The sequence below is a fragment of the Maylandia zebra genome, linkage group LG22 (genome assembly GCF_041146795.1).
Source record: "Maylandia zebra isolate NMK-2024a linkage group LG22, Mzebra_GT3a, whole genome shotgun sequence".
NCBI classification, from domain to species: domain Eukaryota; kingdom Metazoa; phylum Chordata; class Actinopteri; order Cichliformes; family Cichlidae; genus Maylandia; species Maylandia zebra.
In genome coordinates this window covers 15202228-15221965 of record NC_135187.1, presented here as the reverse complement: position 1 = coordinate 15221965, position 19738 = coordinate 15202228, and the positions used below count along the sequence as shown (strand labels likewise).

The window sequence follows — 19738 nt, the reverse complement described above, 5'->3', positions numbered from 1 at the left end:
ACAAAATAAGAAAAAAAGACAGTTAAAGTTCAAATATGCGGAAGGTTGTTGGTTTGAAATTAGGAGGAGGAGGAAACATAAACCCAGCCCCAGGAGGGTAACAAGCCGACATCTGGCATAAAAATCTCTGCCAGGTTGATCCATACACTGCGGTGACCTCTTGGGAAACAAGAGAGCAGCTGTAAGTACCGTATTTCCCGGACTACAGAGCGCACCTGAATATTAGCCGCACAAGCTAAAATCAGGGGAAAATCCTGTTTTGTACATACATTAGCCGCACCTGACTAAAAGCCGCAGGTGTTTCAATGTTGACTTATCATATGTAAAAGAAGATGCACAAAGGGAATTGTCAGGAAAGAGACGGCTGTTTGGAGACACACCCCTTTTATTAATATTTTGAAAAACAAGTTATGGGTACATATTTGCATAACTTTTTAGGGTATGTGTACAAGTACCGGTAATTACAAGTACAAAACATGTACTGTGCTTCATAAATGAGTAACAAATGTAGTACATAATAACCTACAGCACACCAGAAAAATAGATTCGGCCTACCTTTTAGGCTCAGGTGCAGTGACACGGCTTTAACAAGAAGAAAAGTCAGTCATTCACCATCTTTCTCTTCTTCCTGCGCACTAAAACCACCAAAGTCCTCTTCTCCAGTGTCGGAAACGAACAGGCTCAGGGTGGCTTCGTCATCCACTCTCCGCTTCTCTCCTTCGTTGTCACTTTCAAAACCAAACAAAGAAATCCTCGTTGTCAGTGTCAGAGTTGAACACCCTCAGAAGGGCCGTGGCGGTGTCCTCCTCTCCATCATACAGTTGTCCAGCCCTTCGAAATCCGTTGGTGATCGTGGATGTTTTCACACTTTTCCACGCTGTCAGAATCCACCGGTGGAGTTGAGTATAACTTGCTTTTCGCAAGTTAACGCCGCTCATCATCCACGCCTCCAGCTGAACGCGTAGCGCTACTTTGAAGTTTGTTTTTCGCGCTACTTCGTACGGCACTACGTTGCCTGGCGGATGGACATGTGACCAAAATACCACTCTTGAACCCCGATCCTTCCGCCAGGCAACGTAGTGCCGTACAACAGCGGAACAAACAAATCAAATCCGCTCATGGACAATCCATAGAAAAGCCGCACCTGACTAAAAGCCGCAGGGTTCAAAGCTTGTGCAAAAAGTAGCGGCTTATAGCCCGAAAATTACGGTACTTCAAAATGTAAAATGTTTATGCCCTGTTCAGGATTCTCAGTGTGACGCTGGCCCCTGGCCCCCTTCTTGCTCTGTTTGGCGTCAGTGGGAATAAGGAGCTTCTACGGCCTCTAAAAGACAGGCGTTATCATTCTGTTGGCCAGGAGGGCAATCCTACTGAGGTGGCGGGACGCTGCCCCTCCCACTCACAAACAGTGGTTAAATGACCTCATGTCGTGTCTAAAACTGGAAAATTTCTGCATTTCAAAATCTAAATGAATTTTTCAGCAAACTCTCTTATGTCAGGTGTGGAAACACAGTGTACAGGTCTAGAGCAGTGACCTGGATAGGAATGAATAGGATTATTTTGCAGGGATTATGTTATTTGGGGAAATATTATACACGTTTATATTTCTCTCTTTTTTTTTCTTTATTTCCCTTTCTGTTTTTTCTTTATATCACAGCCTTAAAGCTAATTACCCCGAATGTACAGATCATCTGTAATCCTGTTCTTCTCTTTTTGTTTATATGTATAAAAGAAAAACTCTTAATAAAAAGACATTGTTTAAGACCTATAACCTGCTAAAAGGTATGCTAAATGCAGAGATTTGACCAGCAGTTGTTATCTTTGAAAATAAATAGAGAACATTAGCATAAATTTATGTTTTAACACAATAAATCGTTTACTCTTGTAAGTAACTTCATTGTAAGAATTTATTTTTAAAAAATCACAAAGCTGTGCTTCATTTTAGGGGACATCTGGAGAGATGATGCTGAAAAAAATCAAAAACGTATTTGTTATTAAATTTCTGTGAAATGCCTGTAAATTATTTTAGCACAGCAAAGAGGCTGGCGGAGTTGCCACATGTTGTTGGATGTGCAAATGGTGCTTGCTTGTTTGGGTTTTGAGCTCACAGCAGTTTTGCTTAATAAGATTCGTGTGATATGGAAATGAACCAGATGTAAATGCAAACCTCATCATGCATTAAGAGCTGACCTGCAGCTTGCTCAGCGCATCATTTATCCTAACCTCAGAGCACCGCAGTGGTATAAACACGAGGCTAATGTGACAAGAAGCTGCTCAAATTTTTTTTCTGTAACTCAAATTAATCACAACACACATGAAAACAGAAAAAAACCCAACCACACCTTAAAAATCTCTAAAGGAGGAAGGAGATTTACATCAAATAAAAAAAATAATACAAATACTATACAAATATTTGTTTCACAATAATAATAAAAAAAGGTTTTATGGACTTTATCCAGAAGCCTTAACACTGAACTCACTGTTTCCATTCCTTTTTTTTTTTTTTACAGCTTTACTTTTTTATATTTCACACTATACAAAACAAGTTGGACTGCAGTCAGTAATAGTGACCAGAAATCCATAAAACCAAGAGTGAAACACACAAACACACACAGGCCCAACAACAGCCACAAAACACATCAGTAATGGTTGGCCTGAGGGCAGTTGTGTGTGTGTGTGTGTGTGTGTGTGTGTGTGTGTGTGTGTGTGTGTGTGTGTGTGTGTGTGTGTGTGTGTGTGTGTGTGATTGGATGCGTATTTTAAAAGAGCAGAAAAACATCTGCTCTCTCACTGACTCTCGCTGACTTTGACCGTATATTAATGAGAGGAAGATGGATGAATACTGACAGACTGGTCCTGTGGAGTTGTTTACTCAGATAACTCCACACAGGACTTTCACTCAAGGAACTGGTGCTCAAATCCCACAAAAGAAGAGTATTTTTAGTCTTTTGGTAGTTAGGTTGTTGGTTAGGTTTAGAAATGGATGATGGTTTGGGTTAAGGCTGCTCTTTTTTTTTTTTTTTTTAACAATTTAACCCAAATCTCAGAAAGCTGAATGTCCTACTTTTTTTGGAAGATGCACTTCAACGGCAAATAATTAATGTCCATGTACAGATAAATATAAGAGATTATATTTACAGGCTATTTTCATTATATAAATCCAGGCTGAAATATAGATTTCCACCTTAAAAAAACTGTTTATGATGTTTTTTGCCAGAAGGATCAGTTTAATTTCCTTTAAACTTTATTTTTATGGAAAACTGTTAATATTCACATGCCACATGTTTAAAGATGTTATTCATTAGTTTGTGGTTTTTTTTATTATTATTTTGACCTCCAGGTATTGCATCTCTGTGTGATACCACAGAGATCTGTGTCTGGATCAGTCATGAGGTCAGTACATATATGACATGTATTACTGTGCAATTTTAAACTTTTATGAACTTGTAAGGGTCACCTCTTACCACAGAAAGTTTTAGGTATTGCAAAATGCTTTGCAGCATAGTCACAAGGAAGAAGCCGTCTGACTTGTGACCATTACAAATTGTGACTTGGAAAAAAACTCATTAGGTTTCACATGGCATGACAATGAAATATACCTATATTTATTGCAGAGGCCATTTTTTGTAATGCAGGCCAAAAAACTTCCAGATATAAAATGAGAAAATCAGAGGGGACATATTAGTTTTTGCAACAGGTTCTGGCTCTACTTTCTTTGAAGCTGCTTGTCGTTTGTCTTCGCTTTGAAACTGTTGGAGCGTTTTGATTTGTGTGTCAATACTGAGTTGTGTGTCCCATGCGATTAGTGGTGGCTGGCCAATACACAAAGTAGATCAATAAAATAATTTCTGATTGTTGCATCATCACAGAAAACTGAAATTCCCCTTTGTGTGTCGAAGGGAACAATTGTATTTCAGGCTTTAATGTGTCACGTTTTGAATTAAGAAAATGCAGAATGCTACCTCGTTACATGGCTGACCTACTGTACTCGTCATTACGTAACATTACCGACTGATCACTGCCGATCGGCCTCATCGATCGCTTCTTTGGTAGTGAAAGGACAGCAAATGTTGCCAGCTGGAGCATCCTGTGTGTTATAGGTCAGTCCCAGCCAGAGACCTGACTCCCTGCTGTCAATCACACGAGGCCATATATCGGTGCCAATGACAGATAGCTTGAAAGAGTAAATTCACTCATTCAGTCTGATTTCACTCATCAAACTTCGCGCTCGGTGTAAATGTCTCCATCTGTCTGGCTCTCCTTCCTCTCTCCGTCTCAGTGGGAGGCTCCTAGTTTACTGCAGTGCTGTTACATAACTCTGCTGACTAGAAGCAGCTGCGTGTGTGTGCATGTACATGCAAGCTTCATGCATCTTGGTGGTGGATTTTGCCCCTGTGTTTTAGCACTCTCGCTCACGCAGAGGATAATATCTGCTCTTTTTTGTGTTAAATGAGCTGAATAAACCTCTCTTAAAGCAGTTTCCAGTCAATATAAAACAGATTTGTGTGTGCGTGCGTGTGTGCATGTGTGTGTGGAGTGTAAAAACCCACCTTTCTCTCAAGAATAGGGTTATAAAGCTGTGATACACACACTCATCTGTATCAGGTAGAAATTTCTTTGAGATTTCTTGCTTTCATTGATTGAGTTAGCAGTTTGCTGTATTTCTCCCTAATAGGCACTTTGTTAATTACAACCTTGGTGGTGGAGCTTGCCCACTTGGATCTGCATTTTCTTCAGTGTGTGTGTGCACGCGCCTTGGTACTAGCATCCATGTGTGTCTGTTGTGTGATTGATGCTCTCACCATCTCTTGCTGCTGGGAAGCACTGTGACTCATTCCTGTCTCTCCTGATGTCTCCCTCTGTCTGTCTCAGGCATTTCTTTCTATTCACTCCCCAGTCACTGTGAACATAAATGTTGGCCAAGTTTGCTTTTAGCAGATGCCACAATACAATAATAATAATGCAATGAATCAGCATTCCCAGTAGGGGTGGGCGATTTAAACGATATACGATAGAAACAATATAAATTTGGCCAACGATAGAGATTTTGTATCGCGATAGCGCATGTTGATGATGTCATCAAGCTGCACCTGTTTTGGTCGAAAGCATCACAGTGGCTACAACCATTATCATCTGCAAATTATGCCGACAGTCATAGCACAGAGATGAACATAATGTTGAATTCTCTTGCAGCTGCTCTATTCCCATGTTGTTGCAGTATATTAATAACTAACCTTGTATTGTGGATGAATAATCTCAGTTGTTCTCCTGACTGAAATTTGCCCCGTGTATAGCATCCTGCTATGCGATTGCATTTGTCCCTGACCACCAGAATCCCTCACGTTAACTTCTATCGAGTGGAAAAAAAGTTGGCGTTCATTCTCCAGCTTCACTGTGCTAATGTTATGCTAACATAGCTGTGTCGCTAGCAATCACGTAGCACAACATTATATACCAGGTAGTCCAACTTCAGTAACCCTACAAACGCCACTGCTGTTTAGTTTTCTGTCTTCATTTATATCGGAAGTGGTCGCAGAGCTGTACGCTTTAATTAGTTTCAAAAATCACTCAGAACATGGTATGTCATGTTTAGGTGGAAACTAGCGAGCTAACTACCTGCTAACTTCTAACTCCAATAAATTTAATAACTTCTGTTTTCATGGATGCCTGGATGTTAAACTTAATTGTTACACCTGGTAAAGCGGCAACGCTGATGATTTTATTAAAGATTAAAGAATTTAGACCGTAATGCTCTGACAATCCATTAAGCAGTGTGGCTTACCAAAGTTGTACTAAAACATTTTTAACAGATTTCTGCACGCCAAAATCGGTTCGAGGTCAGTAAGCACAACCAGAATTCATACATAAGGAACACTCTCGATTTTTGAGAAAATTAAAGGATTTTAAGTGTGCTTTATAGTGTGGAAAATACGTTATACAGAAGAAAAGAATATATCGCGATATATATCGTTACCGCACATGCTTCAAATTATATCGTGATATGAATTTTAGGCCATATCGCCCAGCCCTAATTCCCAGCTCTTCCAGTTAGGGCAAATGGCAGGTTAAAAGGAAAAGCATGAACACCAACAGCAAATTAGAGCGTAAAATGTCCTTTGAAGCTCAGTTTGTACTTCAGCAATCACTCGGTTTAATCTTCCTTCAAACCACTTTCTTCCAGAATAAATTAAAAACGTAAAAAACAACATGAGGATTTGTTTTCCTCACAGATATACGCTGAAATTTTGCTTTAACACCAGCAGATATCTGTCCCAGACTTCAAAGATATTAATTCTACATATTTGCAGATTTTAAATGAGCTGCAAGAAGAACTCTTCTTCCCTCCTGCTGAAATCGAACCCACTGCCAAACACTTATCAATAATGAAATATTGACCAGTCTAAATTTTAATTCTGCCCTCATGGCCCCATCTGTTACAAACCACATTTCTTCCCTTTCTTTCTTCCTTCCTCTTTGAGTGCTACACCTGACTCAGTTTGCATGTTTTGTTTATTTAAGACCACCTGCTTCCTCCTTTCCTCTTCTCGCGCTCTCTGTCTCTCGTTCTCTCGCGCTCGCCCTCCTTCCTTCCTGCCCACTTTCTCCCATCATGACCTCTACCCTACTCTCACTTTTCACACCGTTTCTCTCCCTCTTTTCTGGACCCTTGTCATTTTTCTTGTGGTTTTCTCACGCCAGCGCAGGATATGAAAGGATTGTTTTTGGGGGGTTTATGGGAGAATGGGAACGGGAGGAATGGGAACGGAAAGAGAGAGAGAGAGAGAGTAGAAGTGAAGGGCTGGAATAGGAGAGAATAAGATTGTTTGTTTTGTAAGAAAGGGACTGATTGTTTGATTTTACGTTTGGAGTTGAGTTTTGTTGTTTTCCAGTGGAGCTAGATCATTTACAGTTAATGGTGCAAGACCAGGTACCAGTATGTTGGCTCAACAGGCTAAACAATTAAGAAAATTAAAAAAAAAAATTAGATTTATTGTAGTTTATTATTTATATTAAAAAATAAATAAATAAATAAATAAATAAATATATATATATATATATATATATATATATATATATATATATGAATGGAATTTTGCAGAAATGCCCTTTAAAACTGACATAAAAGCGTATAGTTTGCACAATACGTGCATCATCTTCAAATGATTTGTTTGTTATTTGTTGTGAAGAAATAACCCCCTTTAGTTTGAGCGGACAGAATAGTCACAGCTAGAGTGGATAAATTAGCCGACAGAGTGTGCGAAGCAAAACATTTCTTCTGAAGTTTTTCTCTGTAACCTGCTGCTGAGTCCACAGTTTTCACTCTACAGGCGTCATTTTATCAGCAAATTTAGGGAAAATTCGTCGTATTCCAACTGTGTCCTTTTCAAAAGTGGCACACTTGCATTCTTTGATCTGGAGGCATTTGGGTCAGAGCAGTGGTGTTTGATTGCCCAACAGAGATCAATTAGAACTGATTAAGAACTTTTCGAGGAAAAGCAGAAACGAACTCTCGCTGTCTCACTTATGTGACCACATTTTTAAGCAAGGAGCAAAAAAGAAGTGCAGATGTGTAGAGCAACTTCTTTGGCTGCTTATGTTTTTGGTTTTTCTTTAAATAAGGTGAATATGAGTTACACTTTGGAGGATTAGACTACTATTAGACAGTTAGATGACTTAGACCAGCAGGAGCAACCATCCGTGTCTAGCCTCTCCTCCATGTGCAAGCATTTCAATCTAGAAGAAATTTAAGAAGTGATATTATCAGATAAACTTTACTGTTTGATGTCCGGGGGCCAGAATGGGCCCACTGCACACATTTACTTCTTACAGTTTACGTTTGAGTTTAAGCCCAAAGAAGCATTAATTTATCATGTAGAAAAACTGCAATGTATTGTTGAAATTTCACTTCTTATTATACATTAAAATATTTCTGGGATTAAATGCGTAGTTAAACTTCTTTACACTAACAGAAAGAGGAGTTTTTGCTGGTCCGGCCCACTGGAGTCAAAGTGGGGTGGACGTGCCCCACGTTGTAAAATTACTTTGACATGCCTGATCTAATAGAAAATGACTGAAAACGGACGCGATTTATTCGGACACTTAATTATCAGTCACATACAGACAACATGCAGCTGTCAGTGGTATGAACTGAGCATCACATGTTTAAGTTATGATTATTCCAGCTGCCGGCTAATATGTCAAACTGCCTTTGATTTAAACTTCTTGTTACACTTTAGCATTAACTTGATTTAAGTTGGTCATTTTGTTTAGACAGCTCTGCAGATAATTAAAGAGAGGCGCCACTCACTGTTGTCGTATTTATATTTGATAAATGAGTCTTGCTTTGAAACCCCGTTATAGCAACAGAAAGCATCTGATAGGTTTTACAACTTTTGGAGAAGTTTTTCGCTTAACATGTAGCTAAAGGGAACAAATTCAAATGAACTGTACAAGACAAAACAAGGAGGGGACTGTTGTGAAAATGTGAGAGAAGCATGAAGGCTGTAAGTGATCTGAGGACTTTCTTTGCAGAACATAAAAGCACAGTGGGAGTAATTTATTCCAAGTAGTTTGAAAGTAGTTTGCTTAAATGAAGATCTCAGTGTGAACTTCAGGTCAACCTCAGATTCATTGTCCTTTTGATTGACACTAGAATACAGCATATCTTGATATAGTGTTTCAAAGCTGCTTTATTCACAATAAAAGTGGTTTGAAAACAATTGAAGCTACAAAGTTTTACTGTGTATTTTATAGTGCAGTGACGACAAGACACACATGAAATCTGGGATGAATGGGAGATTTGTGTTTCCAACAGTCACACATTAAGCTCAGTTTTTAGTCCGTGCACACGTGTGTGCGCGTATATTCAGGAAATGTGCGTAGCTTAAAAAAAAAACAAACAACAAAAAACCCTCTTTGATGATAGATGGAGGAGATTGAACATTTTTCTTTCCCACAATCAATTGGCGTTGCTTAACAGCCATGTGACAGCCCGAATATGAACTTTTTCTGTCCCTCTATCTTCATTCTTCCGTCTTTCCTCCCTTTTCTCCTCCTCTCACCTTATCCTAACTCTGTTTTCAAATGCTTTGATCTTAATCCTTTCTCACACTCCCTCTTTCTCTCCGTTTCCTCCCTTCCTTGTCTGTTACTGCACTTGTTTCTTGTTCTCTCTTTTCTAAAATGCTTCCTGCTTCTTGATTCTCTCAGTATTGTTCCCTGTGTGAGTGTGCATTTGGCCTTACTGTACTCAAACTGTGTGGGAACTCAGCTGTGTGAGCTCCTTTTTATTAATATTATTATTATTATTTCCATAGGTGAGACTGTAAGTCTGTGGCTATGTGTGGGAACTGAGACATGTGTGTATTTCCTGCATGTTGACTGTGTTTCTGGTGTTTTGTGTGGGAACTGTTTACTAGAAACAGTTTTCCTGTTTTGATGTTGACAAACCTACCGACAGACCGATTCCTATCTGCTGCTTTGTCTCCCGCTTTATTGCCGTGCCACTGTTTGACTTTTTAACAGGTCTTGCGTTTGTGGCTTTTGCATGTTATGTGTTATTTTCGTGGGTATTCGTGCGTTCTTGGGTGTGTTAGTGTATGTGTTTATGAGAGAGAGAAACAAAAGATTGAAAAGGGTATTAAAAAATTGAGAAAAAAACTTAAAGAAACAAATTGTTCCTCAGTCTGAACTCACCAAACAACAGGAAGCACTGTGTGAATGACACAGCCATATTAGGAGCCAGGAAGCAAAGGTGATGGAGTCTCCGTGGCGACAGAGTTCCCAAGACCTGGTCGCCACGGTGACAAGGGTCAAGCCTAGTTCACGGCCTGTTCATGAGAAAGAGAGAGGTGAACATTTGTACGGGACAACAGGATGATGAGCTGTAAAGTCAAAGTGAGGTCAAAGGCTCAATGTTCCTGCACTTAAAAGTGCTTATAGCTATAGCCTCTGGAAAAACATACAAATCCAAGGTGGCAGGCACAAGGACACACATTATATTCACGTGTACATGCCTCACAGACCAAGAGACTTGACCACAGTGCTCCTCAAGACTCAATGAGCTCTCTGTTTGGATGCGTGGGGCAGAAATGTACTTGTTGATAAATCTGTTTGTTGATACGCTGAAAATGAATAGCCTACCATTTAAAAAATGTGAAGATTTACAACTTTTCATCATCTCTCATGAGATAAGGCTGATTATCTCTAGAGTTTAGGTTGTTAGCCAGACAGAGCTGTAGTCCATAAAAGATGTATGTCACTGGTTTGTGGACACAGATTGAAGTTGCAGTTTCCACACCGTCGGAGACAACGTGACGGACTAGCTTATCGGGTAACGCTAGCAAGCCTAGGGTATATCACACAAACACAAATACCTGTTGATTAGTAAGGTATTTAAAGAATACTAGAATGTCATTCACTAAAGCATAAACGCAGACTTCTTTGGCATCTGCAAACCAGATTATTTATCAGTTAAAAAGCATTTAAGAAGAGGCTTCTGCGAGGTCTTTGTTGGCTGTTTTTTTTCTCTCCCTTTGATTACTCATATCCTTCATTAGTTGTAACAGTTAATAAGTCATTTTTTGAGGCTATAGCTATGGCTATAGGTAATTATATTTGCATAGTCCAGCCTGTTGTTTTTCTTTGGTAGCATGCTGAGATAACCTGAGCAGCAGTATGTAATGCACTCTGCTTCAAGTGAGTCACATCAGCAGCTGTTACAGTAAAGAAATGTGTCACAGTGATATCAGTTTCGGTGTGATCGAAGCTAAGCGGCCTTCATCCAGAGTCCATGACGACACCTCTGCTGTGAGTGAGTGCCGATGTTGCTGATCAATGTGTTTAAGCGCTATAGCGGATGAAGTCTCGACACCTGGAGTTCACGTGATCTGCTAACGAAAAGTTTCCAAATGTAAATGTAGGCCGACTTGTTATTCTTGTTCAGCCTTCAGTTGCCTCTGCCTCCTGCTTCTTCGCAGTGAAAAGCGATGGAAAAGATTTGCTCCGTGTGAATTGCAGTCTCTGTTTTGTCCTTTGCAGCAATCTAGCAAAAGCAAAGGGATGTGAGACTGTCTCACTTTTCTCACTGCTGCTTGTCCAGCTCTCAGTGTTCCTATGAGAAAACGCAGTTTAACCTTGAAGTTGCTGTTTCTGCTTCAGGGTTTGTTTCACGGATCTGCACGGCTATCGTCAGACCACAATTCCTGCCAAACAGAAACATGTGATTCATCAACAGCAGTGAAAACATAAAAATTACCATGATTGCAGCAGACAGTTTTTCACATGATGGCAGGGTTTTGCAAGCAAACAACTCCATTCCCACAAATTTCCAAGGAATTTCTACACATCAACATCGGACATCAACACTGGTTATTTAAAAGAAATGAGTCAGATTAGATTTGTCGCCTGGACTTCTATGGACTGATGAGGATTGTGTGAAAGGATCTTGACCCTGCACCTGACATGGCGACCTCGATGTTTACCGTCTGTTCGTGGACTTCTGGGGAGGTTTTAGATCAGCTCTTGCTAATTAGATATGGTGGCACTCAGTTATTGACGTCTATCTATTAAAAGAGGACTCCTTGAGAAAATCGAAAGTCCATTTAAAAATTAAGATAAGTCTTAATCTTCTCTCAATTAGATTTGATGCCATCAACTCACTTGCTCTCTCCAAGTTTCTTCCATCTGTTGGCCCACTGAGGAATTAACTATCATTCGCATCTTGCTTGTATTGATCAGCAGTTCTGCATTTCTGCTGTCTTTCTTCTTATTAAAGTGAATTATTGCAGAATTAACTAAAATAAATAAAAATAAAAAAACTTTGGCCACTTCTTCACACTACACACAGGTAGGTATTTATTGCACTGTATTAAGCATTATAATTTTAATGAAGTAATGCATTAGTTTAGTTACGTATCTCCTGTGAGTGATTTCTTACATTCATTGCAGTGTAATCTTTACATGTACCCACACATACATATGCATATAAAGCATACACAAAATCGTTCTTTTTCTACTCTTTAATAAAGCGTACCTCAAAGCCAGACAGTAGAAAGAAAGAACGAAAATGTGAAACGGCAAACACAAGGTCCAACTGCAGTACTGGCTGTAGGCCATAGTGACTTAAAATAAAAGTGATAACTGTAATGTGACTACTAAATTTGGGACCAGGAGTTTTATTGCTGTAACCATTTAGTTACAGCAATGTGCTACTCTTTATTGTTTATATCCACAACGCTGCTGGTGGCTTCTGCCCAAATTGGCCTTTTAGATTGGTGTGGTTCAGTAAATAGTGGTCAACCCTCTCGTTTTGACATTAAAGAGGCGTGGTGCTTTTTGAATACTTTGAAAGTTAATTTTCCAGTTTTTAAGCAGGGTTCAGAGAATGACCTCATACCTTTTCAGTGTTTCAGCGTCTCTCCTTGTCTCTGTGCGGCAGCCAAATGGCATTCATTTTTCAGTGAGTCACATCAAGCGATAGTTTGCCAGTGAGGCAACGATAAAGTTGTGATTTAATTATTTGCAATTCAGCTGACTTCACTTAGCTTAAAGGGCTGCCTGCCTCCACCTCCTCCGCTTCCCATCTCACTAATGCATTGATAACTAAATGGGCGTGATGACTCAAAGAAACTTGATTCTACTTTCTGTTTATCAGTGAAACAAATTAGGAAAATTAAATTATCTGACTGAATACACAGACTTAGAAGCAAATAAAAGTAATGCCAGTTTTCTGGTTTACAGCTATCCTTTTATCCTATCACTCCACTCAGATAACTTTATTTTTTTCCATCTGATCCCAGTCTAGTGTCACTGTTTAGCAAAACAGTGAGTCTGACTGGTTTCACTAAATGCCGTGGATTGAGAACACGTTTCAAAAAGTCAAACGCAAGGCTTTCCGAGTATCTTGACAAATCCTACTTGATACCTGCCCTCAAGGAGGAAGTGCTGAATCGGCAGAGGCAGCATGTGGGGGGAAGTCAGATGGTTTGTAGAAGCAAAGACTAAGCAAACAGCTTGTCTTAGAAGTGAGAAGTTGTTGCTTCTGGGTTTGACTCACAGCTTTGCTAAAGTCCCGATGATTTTCTTCTTGCTTGCAACAGTTTGTATAAGATACAGGTGTAAACAGCTGGCTTGGACACAGCCAACACTGGATCCCAATGGCTGACTGATGGCTGATCATCCTTAAATATCTTCCGGGGGCAGATTCAACAAAGTGCCTCTCCTGCTCCACTAGATCCCAAAGTGCTCTATTGCATTAGTAGTTAACCATCTATCATGTTCAAGAAAACAGTTCCAGGTGATTTCGTGTGCCATCTTGCTGGAAGCAGGTCACCTTTCCAATGTCTGAACACTTAAATGCACTGAGATGCTGACACGTGATTGGCTAATTAGATATTTGTGTTAAGGAGCTAGAAGTGGTTCATTTCTGAACTGTGTCATGTCAGGTGGCTTTTAAATGGACCAGAAATCTGTTTTACTTTGCAGTAACCTTATCTCTGCTAATCTCATAATGTGTTTCAATGTATTTTTAATCTTTGATGATGATAATCAACAGTGAATTTATGGTAGGTTTATAAAATATTAAGTACATACTTCAGGTTAAGAGGGGTTAAGAGGTATTTTTGCTGGCGACAGGTGTGTTTGATGGGTTTACACAGTGTTGAGTGGTATTATTGAGAGATATCAAAAGCATGTGTGCATTTCCATTAGTTTGCTGCATCCTAAGTGTCTCTTTAGTTATTTCCACTGGCCCATCCTAATTTGGGGCCCCATCATTCATCGGATGTGTTTGAAATCCTCACCTGGTTTCCGACGCTGGAAAGTCGGCGCATAAAGATAATTAAATGTGCGCTCAGTAACAAGGTCACGTTCACATAACAGTCTGGGTTATGCTGAGCTCAATCCATTTAATTCAGGAAATGAATGTTGAATAGAAAAATAAAAGTTTTCCTGTCTTTCTTTGCTCCTATTTAGTCAGAAGTAATACTTTCCGTTTACTGCTTTCAGGTTTATGAGTTTATTTAAGCAGTAGTAGAAATGCATAAGTGCTCTTGTGCTTTCAGAAGAAGCAACAAAAAGGAGATTTCCTTCCTTCGTTTGAGAGCTCATAATTGAATTGTTTAACACAGGCGAGTCACTGTCGGGCAGTTTCTTTTGTGTCGATTACTGACAAAAGCCTGACTAACCTGATCACTGAGCCTCCACACTCAATTTTCACTCATTTTCTCTGCATTAAAAAGAGCACAGGAGTCTCTGTCGAATTCCTTTGTGCGATAATCCAGGGGGAACGTTAACACACAGAAGCTCAGCAGACCTGAGATAAATCCTGCCGTTGGGGCCGGTTGCTGTGGCTTTCTCCTTTTTATCTTCGTGTAGGCTTTAACAGAAGGTGTTGAAAAAGTCAGCCTCAGGTCAGCTCTTAGGTAGCAGCAGTAACAGCACAAACAACCAATTTATGTGGCAGTGCACTTCACCTGTGACTGCGACCTGCTGTCACATAGTGAGTCACTGAAAATCCTATTACCCGATTGCAATATTACATGTGTTAATTAATATCAGATAAGCAGGATATTATTATGTTAATCATGATGACAGTGAGCAGCATTAACCAGCAGGCTGGCTGATTGCTGCTTTTGTTGAAAGAATCGTTTCTGCTGTTGGATGGAGGAAATTATATTTCTAAATAATTGTAAGCCAAGGATGTCTGTATGCAATGATGCTGAACAGTCTTTTTATGGGTATCTAATCATATAAATAAAGTTATGTTTAATATTAGTGTCACAGTTTATGCCACCTGTGGCTAATTTAAATTTTGAAATTGCCTAATTTCTATATTAAAACAATAAAATATTTATTTAATATTTAATTTAAAATATTTAATATTTATACTAATCAGAAATTCTCTCACCCTGAACAGTTTGAATGCAGCTTGCGCCCCCTGGTGGAAGCACAGTCACATCTGTGTTGCGCACCTGCTGTTAGCTCTCACTGTCTCTATCTCTGCTCACACCTCATCTGTCTCTGTGTCTGTGCTGTGCAGGTCTTCCAGAGCAGTACTACAGTCTGACGTGGTTCCTCAGTCCAGTTCTTGGACTCTTGTTCACTCCTCTGATCGGCTCGGCCAGTGACCGCTGCACTCTGCGATGGGGCAGGAGGAGACCGTTCATCCTGGCTCTCTGTATAGGAACACTGATTGGAGTGGCTCTGTTTCTGAATGGATCACTGATAGGTACGTTTTTGGGTTTTTTTTTTTCTTAATGAGACATTTTCTGTGTGCATTAGCTGAGAAGAGAACAACAGAGCATTTATAGCAAACTTCACTATAGGGGTCAAGAGTTCAGGATTTTCCTTTGGCCATAATATAATAGTGTGACCCATAATCAAATGTGTGCCTAATGCAGAACAATAGTGTACGGGGCCTGTACACATCTCTAAATATAACCAAATGAAATGTCAAAGGAGTTATAAATAAGAGCAAGAGGTGTGTGAACAGTTTTCTGTCAGCAAATTCTATTCAGTTTTACTCACATCTATTCTGTTCTGCCTCTATTCTTCTGCAGTGGCACCCGGGTCAATTAAGGGCACCAGGGAGGTGTGTGTGTGTGTGTGTTTTTGCTGGGAGGGTTAACGTGGGAAACAAACAGTGACCTGTCTGAGAGAAATGAGTGAATAAATAAGAGAACGTGTGCGTTTCCATGTAAGTATAGGCGAATGTGTGTGAATGAGCCAGGACGACATGGGAAAGCTGTAGTAACCTGTGAATGAATGTGTGTGTGTGTGTGTGTGTAGCTGTAAGTGAGTGTGTGTGTTGACATGGGAACACAAGAGCAGGCATTTCACAGGGAAATGCTTCCTGTTTGCTTCCCCCTTTCTACCAATCACAGTTCACTTCCTGTCTGGGTGCCTTGCTAGTGCGTACTGTGGCTCCATTGTCCCCCCACCCCCTATGCACACGCATACACACAAATACACAAAACACCCGCATGTACACAAGCGCACATACTGACACGCCGCTGTTCTTTCTACGAATGTTTCTATTTCCCTGACGTTAATGGATTTGAGTTTGTCATGCTTAGTCACACTGCCTCGACAACACACAATACACTCAAAGTACACACCCCACTGCACACTGTGTTGTTTACATACATTTATACAGCTTCAGGCCCTCGGGGTGCTGGGGGGGGTGCAGACCGGGTCACAAATGTCATGTGGTACACAAGGTCACACACGACATGCAACGCAGTATGGGAAATGTGCAGTGACCTGTTTGTGTCTATAGCTGCTATTGTCATTCAGTAATGTGCTGTTAGCTCTTACCATGCTTGGTTACATCAGCATAAATTTATTTATTTTTTTCGTTGTGCTACACATTTCTTCTTGATAATTATTGGCCTTTTTATTTTTGTATTTCTAAACCTAAAGTAAGATAAGCACTGAAAATCATCTCTGTGTTTCTCTGACAGGTCTGTCACTCGGTGATGAGCAGGGGAGACAGCCAATAGGGATTGTTCTTACTGTGCTGGGTGTGGTGGTGCTGGACTTTTGTGCGGATGCCACAGAGGGACCAATCAGAGCATACCTGTTAGACGTGGCAGACACAGAGGAGCAAGACATGGCACTGAATATCCACGCCGCCTCTGCAGGTACAGCTGATGATAAACACAGCGATAAAATATTTTCCGCCATTACTGCGAAAGAGCAGAATTCACCTCTCGCGTGTTTGTTGTGTGTGTTCTTGCCCGCAGGTCTAGGCGGCGCAGTCGGCTACGCGCTTGGAGGTTTGGACTGGACGCACACGTTCCTCGGAGCAGTCTTCAAGTCGCAGGAGCAGATCCTCTTCTTCTTTGCAGCCATCCTCTTCTCTGTCTCCGTCGTGCTGCATCTCTTAAGTATCGAGGAGCAGCAGTACTCGCCGCAACACGACAGGCTCGAGCAGGTACTGAACCGTGAAGTTCAGTTTTAGCAGAAATAGACTTTTTCAGTGACTTCACAGAAAACATCCTTTCACTGCTCTCTCGACAGGAAAGTCTGGATCCTGCCCACCTTCAAACATCGGCCAATGGCAGGGCTGGACTTCTCGGCGCCAAATTAGAAATGATCGGTGAGGATGATACGGTAGAGAGCTACGACCTCTATGACCCATACGAAGATGACCAGTCAGAGCATGGAGACATGGACTTCCTAGAGGCGGAGCTTGTGAGAAGTAAGTTCAGAAACTTCTGGGTTTTTTTTTAAAATAGCAAAATCTTTTTTAAATGGTTTTCAATTCAAATGATCAAAAAAAGATGGTCACTGTGCCAAGGGAATCCAAATAAACCCGAAGTTAGCAACATATGTATACTTTTTTGGTGTTTGGTTTTTATGTTTCCTAGGCAAAAAGAGAGCAAAAGGAAGTTCAGGATCCGTGTGACCATATGTCACAAAGACTTTTATTTCCACTTATAAGAATGCTTAATTGCTCTTTCTCTCTTTTTTTTTTCCAGTCATGACAGGGCAGCTGTAACTTCATCCCTTTTTCTCTGCCCTGTTTCTTTCGCTTTTCTCTAAATTTCTGACACCTAAACTGATCGCATCACCTCCCTCTCTTCTTTCTCCAGGTAAAAGCGACAGCGTCCTCGCCATGGCAGATGCAACCCTCGATCACCTCGACCACGATGCGATGTTCTTGTGCCACATAGAGCCTTCCATCTTCGCCGATCACCTCTCGCCCTATCACGGCTCACCCTCCACGACCGCTTCCTTCTTCAACCCCAATCGCAGCACCCCACCCCCCCGATTCGCCAGCATCAGACGCAGCAGCAGCACGGGAAGTCAAGACTTCCTCCGCCCCCAAAACAGCAGTAATCAAACGAATGTTACCACCCCCAGGATTTCCCGCCTCTCAGCTTTCCTGCAAGAAATGGAAAATGACGATGGGCAGGAGGCGCTGCTGAACAACCAGCTCAACGAGCAGCGGACGCTGAACGGGCGGCTGTTAGCCAGCGTTACTAATACTGACAGACTTGGCACTAACAGGCTGAGCTCCAAAGGACAGGCACACCGTGCTGGAATGGTCAAAGGTCAGCATCTTTACGTTATTATAGCCATGTTGTTGATATATGTTAACCCAGTCATATTTAGTTATACTGGGAAAGTCAGATTTGGTCATGTGAAATTGTTCTGATATAAACAACTTTAGTTTAGAAAAATAGCACAATAATGCTAAATCAGTTTCTTTAAATTTTAGCATGAAAGACCTGGATAATTTCCCTACAGTGTTATTATAGTAGTTATTAAAAGATGAACCCATTAACAAACTCTCTCTTCATCCAGCTGCCAGTACTGGAGCTCCTATGAGACAGTCACGCCACCGCCACACCTTCTACCGCCAGCCGTCCTGCACTTTTTCTTACTACGGCCGCGTGGGTAATCATCGTTACCGCTACCGCCGAGCCAATGCAGCTTTTCTCATCAAGCCGTCCCGCAGCATGAATGACCTGTACGAAGTGGAGGCCAGGCACAGGAGGAGGAACAGGCAGAGGAACAGACACCGCAGCGGGAACACCAACTCCTCCAGCGGGGACACGGAGAGTGAAGAGGGCGAGGTGTGTGGATGGAGGGGTGTGATGCTTAACGAGTCTGTATTGTTTGTCCTCGCTGGTAACTGTAATGTGTGATGAATTATCTTCTCCCCTCAGGTTGAGACCACCGTGCGCCTGCTGTGGCTCTCCATGCTAAAGATGCCCCAGGAGCTGCTGCGGCTTTGTGCCTGTCACCTGCTCACCTGGTTCTCCATCATTGCAGAGGCGGTCTTCTTCACCGACTTCATGGGACAAGTCATCTACCACGGAGATCCTAAAGTATGAGAAACAGTCAAAAATGCACAGATATACATACATTCACTTCATCTCACTTTACTTTACCAACATATACCGTGTTTTTTTTTTTTTTTAATTATTTACCCTAAAAACATTTATCAATCTTCTTTCAGTTTTTCTTTTCTTTTTTTTTAAATGCTTTGCACAGGCTTCTTTTCATTTCTCTGATTTTTGTCATTTATTTTGCTGCAGGAGGATAAAAAAGAGCAAAACAGTCTCCATCTTACGTAAAAAGTGATGTAACTAAGCCCAGTTTTCTGTCTCACAGGCTCCTTCTAACTCAACCTTATTGGATAACTATCACAAAGGAGTTCAGATGGGATGCTGGGGCCTGGGTATATATGCCATGACTGCAGCTACATGTTCAGGTAGCCATGCGCAAGAGCACATGCTCATATCATTCAGTTTTCCTGGTTAGAAAGTGGATTTTCTTTTAATCATTTGAGTAAACAATCCACAAATCTCTCTTTTCTAGCTATTCTTCAAAAATATCTCGACAACTTTGACTTGAGCATTAAGGTTATCTACATCCTGGGTACACTTGGATTCTCCATAGGTATGAACTGCATTAATAGACCACAGTAGAGTAGAAAAGCACACTGGATAGTCAGTAGTGCCCTAATCTCCCTCTTTTTTGTGTTTTCCTTCATAGGAACTGCAGTCATGGCAATTTTCCCTAATGTGTACGTGGCCATGGTGATGATCAGCAGCATGGGCATCATCTCCATGAGTATCTCCTACTGTCCTTATGCTCTACTGGGACAATATCACGAAATGAAAGCGGTACAGATATATTCAATTAAAAAGGCTGAATGATCTAATATAGATATGAATCTACAAAGATATGAATTAATGCATAGTTAAAGAATAGCTAGTAATCT

General features: G+C 40.8%; 1 protein-coding gene across 2 annotated transcripts in view; it reads left to right on the top strand.

Moving 5' to 3' along the window:
- slc45a4a (solute carrier family 45 member 4a) overlaps positions 1 to 19738 on the top strand; it is a 53923-nt gene that overhangs the window by 28560 nt on the left and 5625 nt on the right. For both annotated transcript variants that reach the window (XM_014413898.4, XM_004549136.5), the window contains 10 exons: positions 15041 to 15229; positions 16464 to 16643; positions 16746 to 16936; positions 17023 to 17203; positions 17598 to 18059; positions 18313 to 18584; positions 18678 to 18839; positions 19126 to 19225; positions 19333 to 19413; positions 19510 to 19640. In XM_014413898.4, the coding sequence (XP_014269384.1) occupies positions 15041 to 15229; positions 16464 to 16643; positions 16746 to 16936; positions 17023 to 17203; positions 17598 to 18059; positions 18313 to 18584; positions 18678 to 18839; positions 19126 to 19225; positions 19333 to 19413; positions 19510 to 19640 (1949 nt within the window). The remainder of the gene's footprint in view (positions 1 to 15040; positions 15230 to 16463; positions 16644 to 16745; positions 16937 to 17022; positions 17204 to 17597; positions 18060 to 18312; positions 18585 to 18677; positions 18840 to 19125; positions 19226 to 19332; positions 19414 to 19509; positions 19641 to 19738) is intronic.